This window comes from Lepidochelys kempii, chromosome 1 (genome assembly GCF_965140285.1).
Source record: "Lepidochelys kempii isolate rLepKem1 chromosome 1, rLepKem1.hap1, whole genome shotgun sequence".
Taxonomy (NCBI): Eukaryota; Metazoa; Chordata; order Testudines; family Cheloniidae; genus Lepidochelys; species Lepidochelys kempii.
In genome coordinates, this window is record NC_136380.1 from 23112710 (window position 1) to 23126805 (window position 14096).

The 14096-nt window shown below is 39.4% G+C and overlaps 1 protein-coding gene across 22 annotated transcripts in view; it reads right to left on the reverse strand.

Annotated features, from left to right (window-relative positions):
- PICALM (phosphatidylinositol binding clathrin assembly protein) overlaps window positions 1-14096 on the reverse strand; it is a 119333-nt gene that overhangs the window by 89047 nt on the left and 16190 nt on the right. For 21 of the 22 annotated variants that reach the window (XR_012157972.2, XR_013635580.1, XM_073336461.1 and 18 more), the window contains one exon: window positions 152-294. Coding sequence is in view for 20 of the 22 variants with exons in the window: in XM_073336461.1 (XP_073192562.1) it covers window positions 152-294 (143 nt within the window). In the remaining 2 variants the exon portion in view is untranslated. Of the gene's footprint in view, window positions 1-151; window positions 295-13910; window positions 14003-14096 lie in introns of all 22 variants that reach the window. The other variant, XM_073336390.2, reaches the window with a different exon arrangement.

Below are 14096 nucleotides of genomic sequence, written 5' to 3' on the forward strand. Positions count from 1 at the left end.
AAAGAACCCCCTTTTACAGTTCTCTAACTACCTAGTAAGTAGAAGGGCAGAAATAGTGAAGATTTTCTTATAAAAGTACCTAGTCAAAGACATCTCCATGATGTATCTTTACAGCAAAGATACAATTTTTGTACTCAAGACATTGTATTACCTCATTTCCATACACCATTATATGGTGAGTTGTGATGAGGGACTTGAAGACCACCACCCAGCTACTGTTGGTAGTTCTTTCAAACAAGCTGTCTGCCAGCTGGGGGATGTTCACATTCATCTCATTTGTGCACTGGATTAAATCTGTAATAAACAGAATTGATTATTGTTATTTTACTTGTATATTTAGTATTCGTGAAGCTTAGTTATCACGATGGTACACATATATTTCAGTTTTTCATTCAATGGAGCAATCTAGAAATTATGCAGCCTTTTCCAGAATACCTCTGATTTAGCTCTCAAAGGTTTTCATTCTGTGGCCCACCAGGAAAATCTCAAAGAGCTGCAGTTTGAGAGCTTTTAAAATATTTCATTCATCCACAGAATAGACAGTATGAATAAAAATAAGCTTCTCAAATGTATTCTAAAAAGGATTTTCTGCAATTAAGAGTCACTTTCCTTGCCCATTTAATCCCTGGTGTTTGCTTATACTGTTGCTATACCATTAGTTAACTATGATGTCAATTTTCACGATTAACACCTGTCTGCTAGAAACTGAACTGATACTACCTATTTCATATGGACCACTTAAAAGCCATGCAATGGTAACATTATCACCACTGACGCTGGCCAGACTCAAACTAGTGAGCTGGATATGAAAGTCCTCATATCCTGTATTCAGCTCCCTGAGTCATGTAGTCCCCTTCCTAGGGCTCTTCTTTACTTTATTTCTCAATAAAGAGTAGGGTTGTGGATTATTTGCAGTTAACGCACTTGATTAACTCAAAAAAATTAATTGTGATTAAAAAAATTGCGATTAATTGCAGTTTTAATTGCACAGTTAAACAATAGAATACTAATTGAAATTTATTAAATATTTTGGATGTTTTTCTACATTTTCATATACCGGTATATTGTATTCTGTGTTGTAACTTAGATATCAAAGTGTATATTATTTTTATTATAAATATTTCCGCTGTAAAATGATAACCAAAAGAAATAGTATTTTTCAGGTCACCTCATACAAGTACTATAGTGCAATCTCCTTGTTGTCAAAGTACAATTTACAAATGTAGATTTATTTTTGTTACATAATGGCATTCAAAAACAAAATGTAAAAATTCAGCACCTACAAGTCCACTCAGTCCTACTTCCATGCTGATGACGCTTGTTAAAAAAATAATGCATTAATTAAAATTGCGACTGAATTCCTTGGGGGAGAATTGTATCCTCCCTGCTCTGCATTTTACCTGCATTCTGCCATATATTTCATGGTACAGCAGTCTCAGATGACCCAGCACACGTTGTTCATTTTATGAACACTTTCATTGCAGATCTGACAAAACGCAAAGAAGGTACCAATGTGAGATTTCTAAAGAAAGCTACAGTACTCGAGCCAAGGTTTAAGAATCTGATGTGCCTCCCAAAATCTGAGAGGGACGAGGTGTGGCGCATGCTTTCAGAAGTCTTAAAAGAGCAACATTCTGATGCCGAAACTACAAAACCCGAGCCACCAAAAAAGAAAATCAACCTTCTGCTGGTAGCATCTGACTCAGATGATGAAAATGAACATGCGTCCATCCGCACTGCTTTGGACTGTTATCAAGCAGAACCTGTCATTAGCATAGATGCATGTCCCCTGGAATGGTGGTTAAAGCATGAGGGATCATATGAATCTTTAGTGCACCTGGCACAAATATCTTGCAACGCCAGCTACAACAGTATCATGAGTACACCTATTCTCACTTTCAGGTGATACTGTAAATAAGAATTGGGCAGCATTATGTCCTGCAAATGTAAACAAATCTGTTTGTCTGAGTGATTGGCTGAACAAGAAGTAGGACTGAGTGGACTTGTAGGTGCTAAAATTTTACATTGTTTTATTTTTTAATGCAGTTTTTTTGTACATAGTTTTACATTTGTAAGTTCAACTTTCAGGATAAAGAGGTTGCACTACTTGTATTAGGTGAATTGAAAAATACTATTTCTTTTGTTTTTTTATAGTGAAAATACTTGTAATCAAAAATAAATATAAAGTGAGCACTGTACACTTTGTATTCTGTGTTGTAATTGAAATCAATATATTTGAAAAGGTAGAAAACATCCCAAAACAGTTAAATAAATGGTATTCTATTATTAACAGCAGGATTAATCACAATTTTTTTATTCGCTTGACAGCCCTAATAAAGAGTACTTTTTCCATGTACACCATTGACACGTTTTTCAATTTTAAGCCATTCTAAAAGGAACAAATGAATCATCTTTCCCATGTGCCAGAACCACTCTTGCACAAAACGTAATTTCTGCATATAATTTGAGAAAATATTTACTTTCAGTTTCTCTCAGCTCAATAAAGGCAGCAAAAACAGGCTTTAAAGTTTCAAATCATCATATCAACACAGGGTTTCCTTATGCTCCTCAGACTGAAAATTACATTTAACTACTGTCCACAGTATTATAGACACTGAAGATCAAACAAAAGATTTCTTATGTGCTAAAACAGATAGTAAAAAAAAAAAAAAAAAAAAAAAACACACACACACCCCCCAGCTGCTGGAAAGATGCTCTAGTCACTATTAATAATTTCACAGATGTTAAAAAGAGAGGAAGATTAATAAAAATAATAAAAAGTAAATAAAAATTTGGCTGCCAGTCCAATGTGATTTCCAGAAATTCTTCCCTCTACTTACTCTGGCCTATCATAACTATATGTTGAAAGCACAAAAGTTGTAAGAGATCTACACAAGTAATAAGCCCTAAATTAAACAATTCAGATACAATTCTGGGACTGTTAGCATCCCAATGAAACAGATATTTCAATATTTTTATGAAAGAGGTAATGTAATTTACTAAACTAAACAGATGCCTAACTTTTCTTTGACATTGCCCTTCATCCACCCTAAAATATTGGTAAGTATTCTTAGTAGGGCTGTCAATTAGCAGTTAACTCAAGCAATTAACTCTGAACAAATTAACTCAACGAAAAAGATTAATCGTGATTAATCACAGTTTTAATTGCACTGCTTAACAATAATGGAATACCAATTGAAATTATAAATATTTTGGATGTTTTTCTACAGTTCCAAATATACTAATTTCAATTACAACAAAGAATACAAATATATTTGAAAATGTAGAAAAATATCCAAAAATATTTAAATAGATTTTATTAAGTGCGATTACAATTGCGATTAATTACAAAATTTTTAATCTCATAATTAATCATGATTTTTTTAATCATTTGACAGCCCTAATTCTTAGCCCTATCACAAAAGTGTTCAAACCCTGATGTGTTTAAACTCTTTACAAATACTATGCATCTGATGAAGTGAGCTGTAGCTCACGAAAGCTTATGCTCAAATAAATTTGTTAGTCTCTAAGGTGCCACAAGTACTCTTTCTTTTTGCGGATACAGACTAACACGGCTGCTACTCTGAAACCTGTCATTATGCATAACTGTGTCTCAGAAAAAACTACAAAACACTAAAAAGCCAGCTAAGGAAAATGTTACATATACAATTTGCCTAATATATGTAATCGTATTTAAAACAAAAAACAACCACACAGTAAGAACTTTTGATAAAAATGCATATTCATTTCAACATTCCAGGAATAGAAAGAGGTGAACTGCTGACAACAAAGCTTGCTGGATTTCACAAAGCACTTAATTTGCCTTTACCCTTCATACTCTTGGGTAAAAGAATTCTAATAAGTAGATAGTTAGATTAATAATAATTCTTGTCAAGAAAAAAGTGCATTTCTTGATTCAAACATGGGTCCATGTATCCATTCCATAAAACATACACCAGATATATATTGGATTAAGTTCACATATTTTGTCCACAAAAACCCTTGAGTCCAAAACACAAAGGAGGAGGAAGCGGTTGATTCCACTTTTACGTAAATGGAACTGTAACAAGTGATTTTTAATAGTTTTGGTAATTTTTCCTATGAAACTGTTCTAACTTTAGTAAATTCTACAGAACATGCACATAGCCAAGAAAGACATCTTTTGCAGTAACATATGGATAAACTTCAAATGAGCTGAAGAGGAAGATGACGTGGATCAAGAACTACATGGCAAAGCAGATGCTATGTGCTTAATCATTGGAGGCCAAGCACACAGCAACAACTATAATTAACGTAGCCCCAGTGGTTCCTGTCTAGAAGGCCTCTGCAGTTGGTTATCACCAACTCTAACTTTTCCCTTTCAGGATTAATACTCAACATGCTGCCTGTGTGAGGAGGATTAGTTTTAAATCTGAGCACAGTCCAGCTATTTAAATATTGGAGGGCAGATATTTATTATTAAAAAAACAGCTAGTACAGCTGCAGTTTGCGATAGCACACTAAAATTCATCATTGAGCTAGTCCCTAAACTTAAGGCACATGGTTTGAGGTGACCTAATGAAAGTGAGTTTAGACTCTGCCAAGTACTAGAACAAAGTGTTTTTTTATTTTGCTTTAAAACTTTAACTAAAAAAATCCACCAAAACAAAGACTTTATGCATGTGCACTAATTTTAAAAACAAAGTTTTATAAAAGTCGTGCCACATTTTATTGGACATAAAAATGTGCTTATGCAAAATTTCACATTCCACTGCAAATGGATGCAGAATAAGATACGTAACAGTGAAGACAGGCCTGGGACAAAAATAATGCACAAATGAACTGGCGTATCCCCCTGCAACATTCACTGCGCATCAACCAATAAGCATCTAAATGAAGCAGAGGCCCTCCAGAAAAAAAGATGCAAGTTGTGATTATGTAATTAAAGACAGTTATCTATGTATATTTACCAGAGGTAAAGTTAAGGTTGCATAGGCGGTTTTGACTTAGACTCAGACTTTAAGGCAGAAGGGACAATCATGATCACCTAGTCTTACCTCCTGCACATTGCAGGCCACAGAGCCTGACCCACCCACTCCTGTTCATAATGTCTGGCTGAGTTACCGAAGTCCTCAAATCATGATTTAAGGACTTCAAGTTACAATGAATCCACCATTTACACTTGTTTAAACCTGCGAGTGACCCATGCCCCATGCTTCAGAGGAAATCGAAAACCCCCCAGGGACTTTGGCATTTCCTGACAAGTTCTGCACTTAGCAACTTCAATGTTAGCAGTTCAAGTGAAATTAAATATTGGATTAAAGCTGGCCAAACTGCTTGTAACACAGTTGTTGGGCTTTCATAATATTGATCCACTTTTAGTTGGCGTCAGACTTTGCAGGAAGAAGTTAGTTAATCCCTTTTGGCTCACTGTGGTATGTGCAGCTCATTTTGGGCAGATGAAAAGTCCGAGTAGCCCCTCTGGTCAGAGGGACCTAGGATCTATGATGAGGATAAGTGGTCCTAAGGCAGAAACAAAGGGGAAGTTTTTTCAATCTATACTGTGTACAGTGACCATTTTGAAACAGGGCAGAGGATGCTGACTGTTCACTCTCCTTGACACAAGCCCTTTATGGAGTTAACCAGGTCCCAGTTGTTTCTCAGGGTTTATTCTCATTTGAACCAGATACTCTAGAAGAGATTTAGCAGTTTTAGCAGCTTGTCTATACATGGGGTTTATTCCTGATTAATTCCATGTGTGGACACTTATTCCAGAATAAATAAAGAATTCCATGTGCAGAAAATATTTTATCCAGATCTTTCAGAAAATGTTAACCTGTAACGAGGGAACACTGAGGCAGATGAATAGCTACAACAAAATATTGTGCAAAACACTTTCCAAAAATCAAGGGATTAACTTTATTTCAACAAATCATAAACTTTGGTAAAGCCTTTTGGAAACTAACTTTCAATTAGAGCAGTTCAAACATCAATATACCCCAATCCCAATCAATATTTAGATTGATGTATTCAAATACAAATGTCCAAAATCTATCACCACACAAATCAATTGCATGAAGTCACAAACATTACAATAAGAGTGAACAGATCACTAGTCAGATCAGAGTCAATAAATCTTATTTGATACATCAAGTACAAGCAACACTGAGAGAACTATCAAAGTGTGAACTCTGTCTCTTCAAGCTCACATGCAAGGAAGGTAGCCTAACTCTATGTCTACACTTAAAATGCTACAGCAGCACATGTGTGTTCCTATAGTGCTTCAGCATAGACATCTACTACATTGATGAGAGGGATTCTCCACCTCCCAGAGAAGCAGTAGCTAGGTTAATGGAATCCATACATCAACCTAGCACTACCTACGCCAGGAGTTAGGCTGGCTTAGTTACATCTCTCACAAGTGTGGATTTTTCACACCCGAGAGACAGCTATATCAATGTAACTTTTCAGCGTAGACCATCCCTTATGTCATCTTGACTACACCGCTCAGGGGATTTTTCGCACCCTTGAGCAATGTTGCTGGGTCAACCTAATTTTCTAGAGTAGTAGGCTAGCCGTCACCTACAGCCCCCAACTAAAACCTCTCCAGGGCATCATCAAGGATCTACAACCTATCCTGAAGGACACTCCCAGCGATAAAGCTATCACCACTCATTCAGGGTGGGTTTTTTTTTTTTTTTTAATTGCTGGGAGAACTCTTCCCTGACAACAAAGCATGTCTACACTGCCCACGTCACAGCGCTGCCGCGGCAGCACAGCCACGCTATAACGTTTGTAGTGTAGACATACCCTGATTTGTCATGCGTATCCCCAAGTTTCACCTCACTTAAAAACTACTTGCTTACAAAAACAGACAAAAATACAAAAGTGTCACAGCACACTATTACTGAAAAATTGCTTACTCTCTCATGTTTACCATATAATTATAAAATAAATCTATTGGAATATAAATATTGTACTTAAATTTCAGTGTGTAGTATATAGAGCAGTATAAACAAGTTACTGTCTGTATGAAATTTTAGTTTGTACTTACTTCGCCAGTGCTTTTTATGTAGCCAGTTGTAAAATTAGGCAAATATCTAGATGAGTTGATGTGCCTCCCTGGAAGAACTCTGGGCAAGGGTGTGGATTTTTCAAAAAAAGGGTGTCAAAAGCCACCAGTAATCTGAATCAATGTATGTAACATGCTGCTTGCCAAAATGATTTTTGAGCAAGAATGTGTGTCTAGAAATGAAAAATACTGCCTATTTTCTTGTAACTACACAAAGGAAGTCTGGATTAGCAGATTACAGGTCAAGACATGCTATGCTTCACATTTGCTTTCTCCAAATCTAATTTTTTCCCTCTGATCTCAATAAATCTAATTTTAGTCAAACACCTCTGGTATTGGCAATTTGGGATTGTCTGCATTAAATTCCCAAATAGGTGAAACAATTTCAGTCTTGTTGGCAGTAAAGAAAGGGAGTATGGAGCCTACACTGCTAATGTTTCTCAAGCGAAAGAGCAGATTAACTATCCTCTTCCCCACCGTATGTCATTTCAAGAGCTACAGTCCAAATGATGCAGAGGAAAGGCCTCAAAACATGGATGGAAATCAATTTTAAGGGGCACCTATAGAAAACAAATACACCCCAAAGTCTTTCAGAATTTAACAGGCAAAATGAGATTCAGGGTTTTTTCCCCGCCTAGTCTCATTATCTAACCAGACTGATTGGTGTAGAAAGGCATAACAGCAACTTTTCATTTTAATATGAAACAGTAATTGTTGGCTGTACATCCAAAAAGTTTTCATTAGATGATGCCATCAGTTTGTACTTTGCTTTTTTCTTTTGAATGAAGGAGGAAAACAGTCATCCCATCTAATATTTTGTGTTTCATACTGTTATTTACACCTGAAAGTCCTCATCTAGATTAAATCAGAGCATGTTTCAGTGGACACAAAAATTAGTGCTCTTGTTTTAGTTATAGCTTTTAAAGGCACGCCTACCCTACACCCACTGAAGTGACCCAGCTACAGCATTGCAGCTGTGTCACTGTAGTGTAGATGCTTCCTACATCGATAGAAGGGGCCTTTCCATCTGTGTAGTTTGTCCATCTTGCTGAGAGGCTGTGACTAGGTCGACTGAAGAATTTTTTCATTGACCTAGCCAAATCTACATCCAGGGTTAAGTCAACTTAACTATGTTGCTCAGGGTGTTAAATTTTTCAGAGCCCAGATTGATGTAGTATGGTCAGTTTAATTTTTAAGTGCAGGCCATGCCTAACTGTTAACGTGTACTTCTACGACAACTGTTTGAACAGACCCTTACTACTCTGATGTTAGCCACTTTAAAGTAAGGTCTGATCTACACTACAGACTTACATCAATATAATTACTTCACTCAAGAGTGTGAAAAATCCACACCCCTGTGCAACATAGTTATACTGACCTATCCCCCGTGTAGACAGCTTTATGTCAGCAGGAGAGCTTCTGCCATCAACATAGTTATCACCTCTCAGGGAGGCATCTTCATTAAAGTGCTACAGCACTACCGTGCAGCTGCACTGATGCAGTGTTTTAAGTTTCAGAGTAACAGCCGTGTTAGTCTGTATTTGCAAAAAGAAAAGGAGTACTTGTGGCACCTTAGAGACTAACCAATTTATTTGAGCATGAGCTTTCGTGAGCTACAGCTCACTTCATTTTAAGTGTAGACCTGCCCTCAGTAAACCAGTAAATTTAAAACAGCTGAAGTCTCAGGCCTTCTGTACTCCAGAGACGGTTTGAAGGTACAGTTCTATGGGCTTGATTCCTTGATTGGGCGGGAAAACTGGCATTTCCCAAATACCACCCACTTCGGTCACCGAAATAAGACATTACTCAATAAAATGATTACAGATCTATTATCCTCTGTCTTTATTAAACAAGGAATCAAACAGTTAATAATGTTGATATTCACTCTGACTTCATCCATTGGCTCCCAATTTCTCTACTATACCAACTAACTGCTCATTTTTACTTTCAAAGCTCTTCACAGCCTATCCTATCATCTCTCGTTCACTATCAAAATATCAACTTTGTGCCAATCATGCCATCAACCACTTGTTAATTTTTCTAACACCTCTGTGCTTTGTCCCATGCCACCGTCACCACACCTGGAAGGAGCTCCCTGTGAACATCTGCGAAGATATCTTTTTATCCTCCTTACGCCCCCCCTTTTTGCTACGATGCCTACAAAAATACCTGAGTTAGGCTGCTGATGAACTGAAACCACTGCCTATCCTGCTGAATGTTATCCTCATGTTTCCTTGTACTCCTCCATTTGTCTGTCTGTATCCACTCGTTAGATAGTGGACTTTTGGGGTCAGAGACTTTTTTTGGACCCTAGCACAATGGAGTCCTGATCCATAATTAGGGCTCCTACTTACCATGGTAATACAAGCTGTAATTGAAATGATCAGTGGGCATCTGGGATCATCTCAGTGAGCTAACGGGCAGTTCATACCTCTCAAGGCTATTACTTCAGGTTCTCTGTAGACTCAAAGACACATCTCAGCATTGGATAGCTTACATTTGAGGTTCTCACCACCAAAACCTAGAAGCTGAGGTTCCTGAAACCAAATATAGCTTCAGAAAGAGGTCAAAAGAGCACATGGATGCACGCAAGCAGTTTCCAAGCCCTAGTTATCGGGTAAATAATGACTGCTTGTATTAGTTTAATACTCCGAGATTGCAATCTGAACTATGACAATAATGCAAATGTGGTCTACCTGAAAGCCAAAGAAAGAAAGAGATTACTTTCAAACAGATACATTAGGAAATAGAAGAGTGCAGTAAGTACCACTTCAGATTTTTAGAGTTTATAAAATCTTCACAAGTGAAGTCTTGAATGAGAAGGGTAAAAGAAATCTTCTGCCTAAATCGCCAAGGATAACTATCTCTGGTTATTAGAATTAGGCTTCTAACAGATTAGTACATTTTTCAAGTCCTGCTGACCACTATTTGCTAAACTATAGAAGTCCTTTATGTGACTGAACCGTTTGCAATATGGACAAATGGTGTTGGTAGCCCACAATGCAAAAGAGTTTCCCCACAATCTAATGCAGGCCAAGATGGAGGCAATGGACAAACTGTGTCACCTGACAGACTACAAAACTAAGGAACAGAATTAGCTAGCAAGATGCAGCATTAAGTACTGGGCCGGCACTTTCAGCTAAATGTTTGTGACCTGCAACTACACACCATCTGTAGCTGGGAGCTTTTCAGTGTTAGGGGCTCAGGCTGCTTGACGTGCCATAATTTATATAACAAAAACAGCAGACATGACAACTTTTTTATTGCAGAACCATTTTGCACAAGTGAGGAAGTCAGCCCCAGTGTCTTCGCCAAATACCGACCTAGGTAATTACATTCTACCTATCTAAATATTTTCCATGCATTTTCAACTACAGAAATAGAGGAAAAGTGAGCACAGTAATACTTGAAGCATGCTGACAAAGTTGCTGTATCTCAATAGTACAGACAGAATATACCGTGAAGTGTTTTGGGATGCTTCCTAGGGTATGTCTACACTACAGACAAGTGGAAATCTATCAACTGCATGAAAAAACTTGTACAGATACAGACAGACATCATCTTCCTTTCCAAATGCAAACAGATGGACATCGTACCAAAAGGACTGAAGGTAAAAAATCCATTACAATCTACATACCACACAGACTATGCTGACAGCTTGTGCCACACGCTCTCAAAGAAACTGCGGAATCACCTGATCAACATCCTCTACAGCAAACAGGGAAAGATTAAGAATGAGCTCTCAAAAATGGATACTCTCATAAAAAACCAACCTTCCACACAAACTTCCTCGTGGCTGGATTTTACTAAAACTAGACAAGCCATTTACAACGCACACTTTGCTTCTCTACAAAAGAAAAAGGACACTAAACTTTCTAAACTACTACATGCTACAAGGGGCCACAGCAATGGTTCCCTCAACCCACCTAGCAATATTGTTAACCTATCCAACTATACTCTCAGCCCAGCAGAAGCAGCTGTTCTATCTCGGGGCCTCTCCTTCTGCCCCTCCACCCCCACGAACATGATACAGTTCTGTGGTGACCTAGAATCCTATTTTCGACGTCTCTGACTCAAGGAATATTTCCAAAATACCTCTGAACAACATACTAATCCACAGAGGTCTCCCTACCAACACTACAGAAAGAGGGATTCTAGGTGGACTCCTCCTGAAGGTCGAAACAACAAATTGGACTTCTACATAGAGTGCTTCCGCCGACGTGCACGGGCTGAAATTGTGGAAAAGCAGCATCACTTGCCCCATAACCTCAGCCATGCGGAACGCAATGCCATCCACAGCCTCAGAAACAACTCTGACATCATAATCAAAAAGGCTGACAAAGGAGGTGCTGTTGTCATCATGAATAGGTCGGAATATGAACAAGAGGCTGCTCGGCAGCTATCCAACACGAGTTTCTACAAGCCATTACCCTATGATCCCACTGAGAGTTACCAAAAGCAACTACAGCATTTGCTCAAGAAACTTCCTGAAAAAGCACAAGATCAAATCCGCACAGACACACCCCTGGAACCCCGACCTGGGATATTCTATCTACTACCCAAGATCCATAAACCTGGAAATCCTGGGCGCCCCATCATCTCAGGCATTGGCACCCTGACAGCAGGATTGTCTGGCTATGTAGACTCCCTCCTCAGGCCCTACGCTACCAGCACTCCCAGCTACCTTCGAGACACCACTGACTTCCTAAGGAAACTTCAATCCATCGGTGATCTTCCTGATAACACCATCCTGGCCACTATGGATGTAGAAGCCCTCTACACCAACATTCCACACAAAGATGGACTACAAGCCGTCAGGAACACTATCCCCGATAATGTCACGGCTAACCTGGTGGCTGAACTTTGTGACTTTGTCCTTACCCATAACTATTTCACATTTGGGGACAATGTATACCTTCAGATCAGCGGCACTGCTATGGGTACCCGCATGGCCCCACAGTATGCCAACATTTTTATGGCTGATTTAGAACAACGCTTCCTCAGCTCTCGTCCCCTAAAGCCCCTACTCTACTTGCGCTATATTGATGACATCTTCATCATCTGGACCCATAGAAAAGAAGCCCTTGAGGAATTCCACCATGATATCAACAATTTCCATCCCACCACCAACCTCAGCCTGGTCCAGTCCACACAAGAGATCCACTTCCTGGACACTACAGTGCTAATAAACAATGGTCACAAACACCACCCTATACCGGAAACCTACTGACCGCTATTCCTACCTGCATGCCTCCAGCTTTCACCCTGACCACACCACACGATCCATCGTCTACAGCCAAGCTCTGCAATACAACCGCATTTGCTCCAACCCCTCAGACAGAGACAAACACCTACAAGATCTCTGTCAAGCTTTCTTACAACTACAATACCCACCTGCAGAAGTAAAGAAACAGATTGATAGAGCCAGAAGAGTTCCCAGAAGTCACCTACTACAGGACAGGCCTAACAAAGAAAATAACAGAACGCCACTAGCCGTCACCTTCAGCCCCCAACTAAAACCCCTCCAACGCATTATTAAGGATCTACAACCTATCCTAAAGGATGACCCAACACTCTCACAAATCTTGGGAGACAGGCCAGTCCTTGCCTACAGACAGCCCCGCAACCTGAAGCAAATACTCACCAACAACCACATACCACACAACAGAACCACTAACCCAGGAACTTATCCTTGCAACAAAGCCCGTTGCCAATTGTGCCCACATATCTGTTCAGGGGACACCATCACAGGGCCTAATAACATCAGCCACACTATCAGAGGCTCGTTCACCTGCACATCCACCAATGTGATATATGCCATCACGTGCCAGCAATGCCCCTCTGCCATTTACATTGGTCAAACTGGACAGTCTCTACGTAAAAGAATAAATGGACACAAATCAGATGTCAAGAATTATAACATTCATAAACCAGTCGGAGAACACTTCAATCTCTCTGGTCACGCAATCACAGACATGAAGGTCGCTATCTTAAAACAAAAAAACTTCAAATCCAGACTCCAGCGAGAAACTGCTGAATTGGAATTCATTTGCAAATTGGATACTATTAATTTAGAGACTGGGAGTGGCTAAGTCATTATGCAAGGTAGCCTATTTCCCCTTGTTTTTTCCTACCCCCCCCCCCCCAGATGTTCTGGTTTAACTTGGATTTAAACTTGGAGAGTGGTCAGTTTGGATGAGCTATTACCAGCAGGAGAGTGAGTTTGTGTGTGTATGGGGGTGGGTGGGGGGGTGTGAGAAAACCTGGATTTGTGCTGGAAATGGCCCACCTTGATTATCATGCACATTGTAGGGAGAGTGGTCACTTTGGATGAGCTATTACCAGCAGGATAGTGAGTTTGTGTGTGTGGTTTTTGGGAGGGGGGTGAGAGAACCTGGATTTGTGCAGGAAATGGCCCAACTTGATTATCATGCACATTGTGTAAAGAGTTGTCACTTTGGATGGGCTATTACCAGCAGGAGAGTGAGTTTGTGTGTGGGGGGGCGGAGGGTGAGAAAACCTGGATTTGTGCTGGAAATGGCCCAACCTGATGATCACTTTAGATAAGCTATTACCAGCAGGACAGTGGGGTGGGAGGAGGTATTGTTTCATATTCTCTGTGTATATATAAAGTCTGTTGCAGTTTCCACGGTATGCATCCGATGAAGTGAGCTGTAGCTGACGAAAGCTCATGCTCAAATAAATTGGTTAGTCTCTAAGGTGCCACAAGTACTCCTTTTCTTCTTACTACAGAATTAGGTAGAATTTATAGAAGTCAGTTTTTAGGAAGTGATTTTATACAGTCGATTGTGTGTGTCCCCAAGAAGCACATTAAGTTAGCGGAGCGCATCCACAGTACCTTGGCTAGCATCGACTTCAGAGCATTACACTGTGGGTAGCTATCCCACAGTCTCTGCCGCCCACTGGACTTCTGGGTTAAGCTCCCAATGCCTAATGGGGCAAAAACATTGTCGCGGGTGATTTTGGGTACATGTTGTCAGTCGACCCTCCCTCCGTGAAAGCAACAGCAGACAATCATTTCACA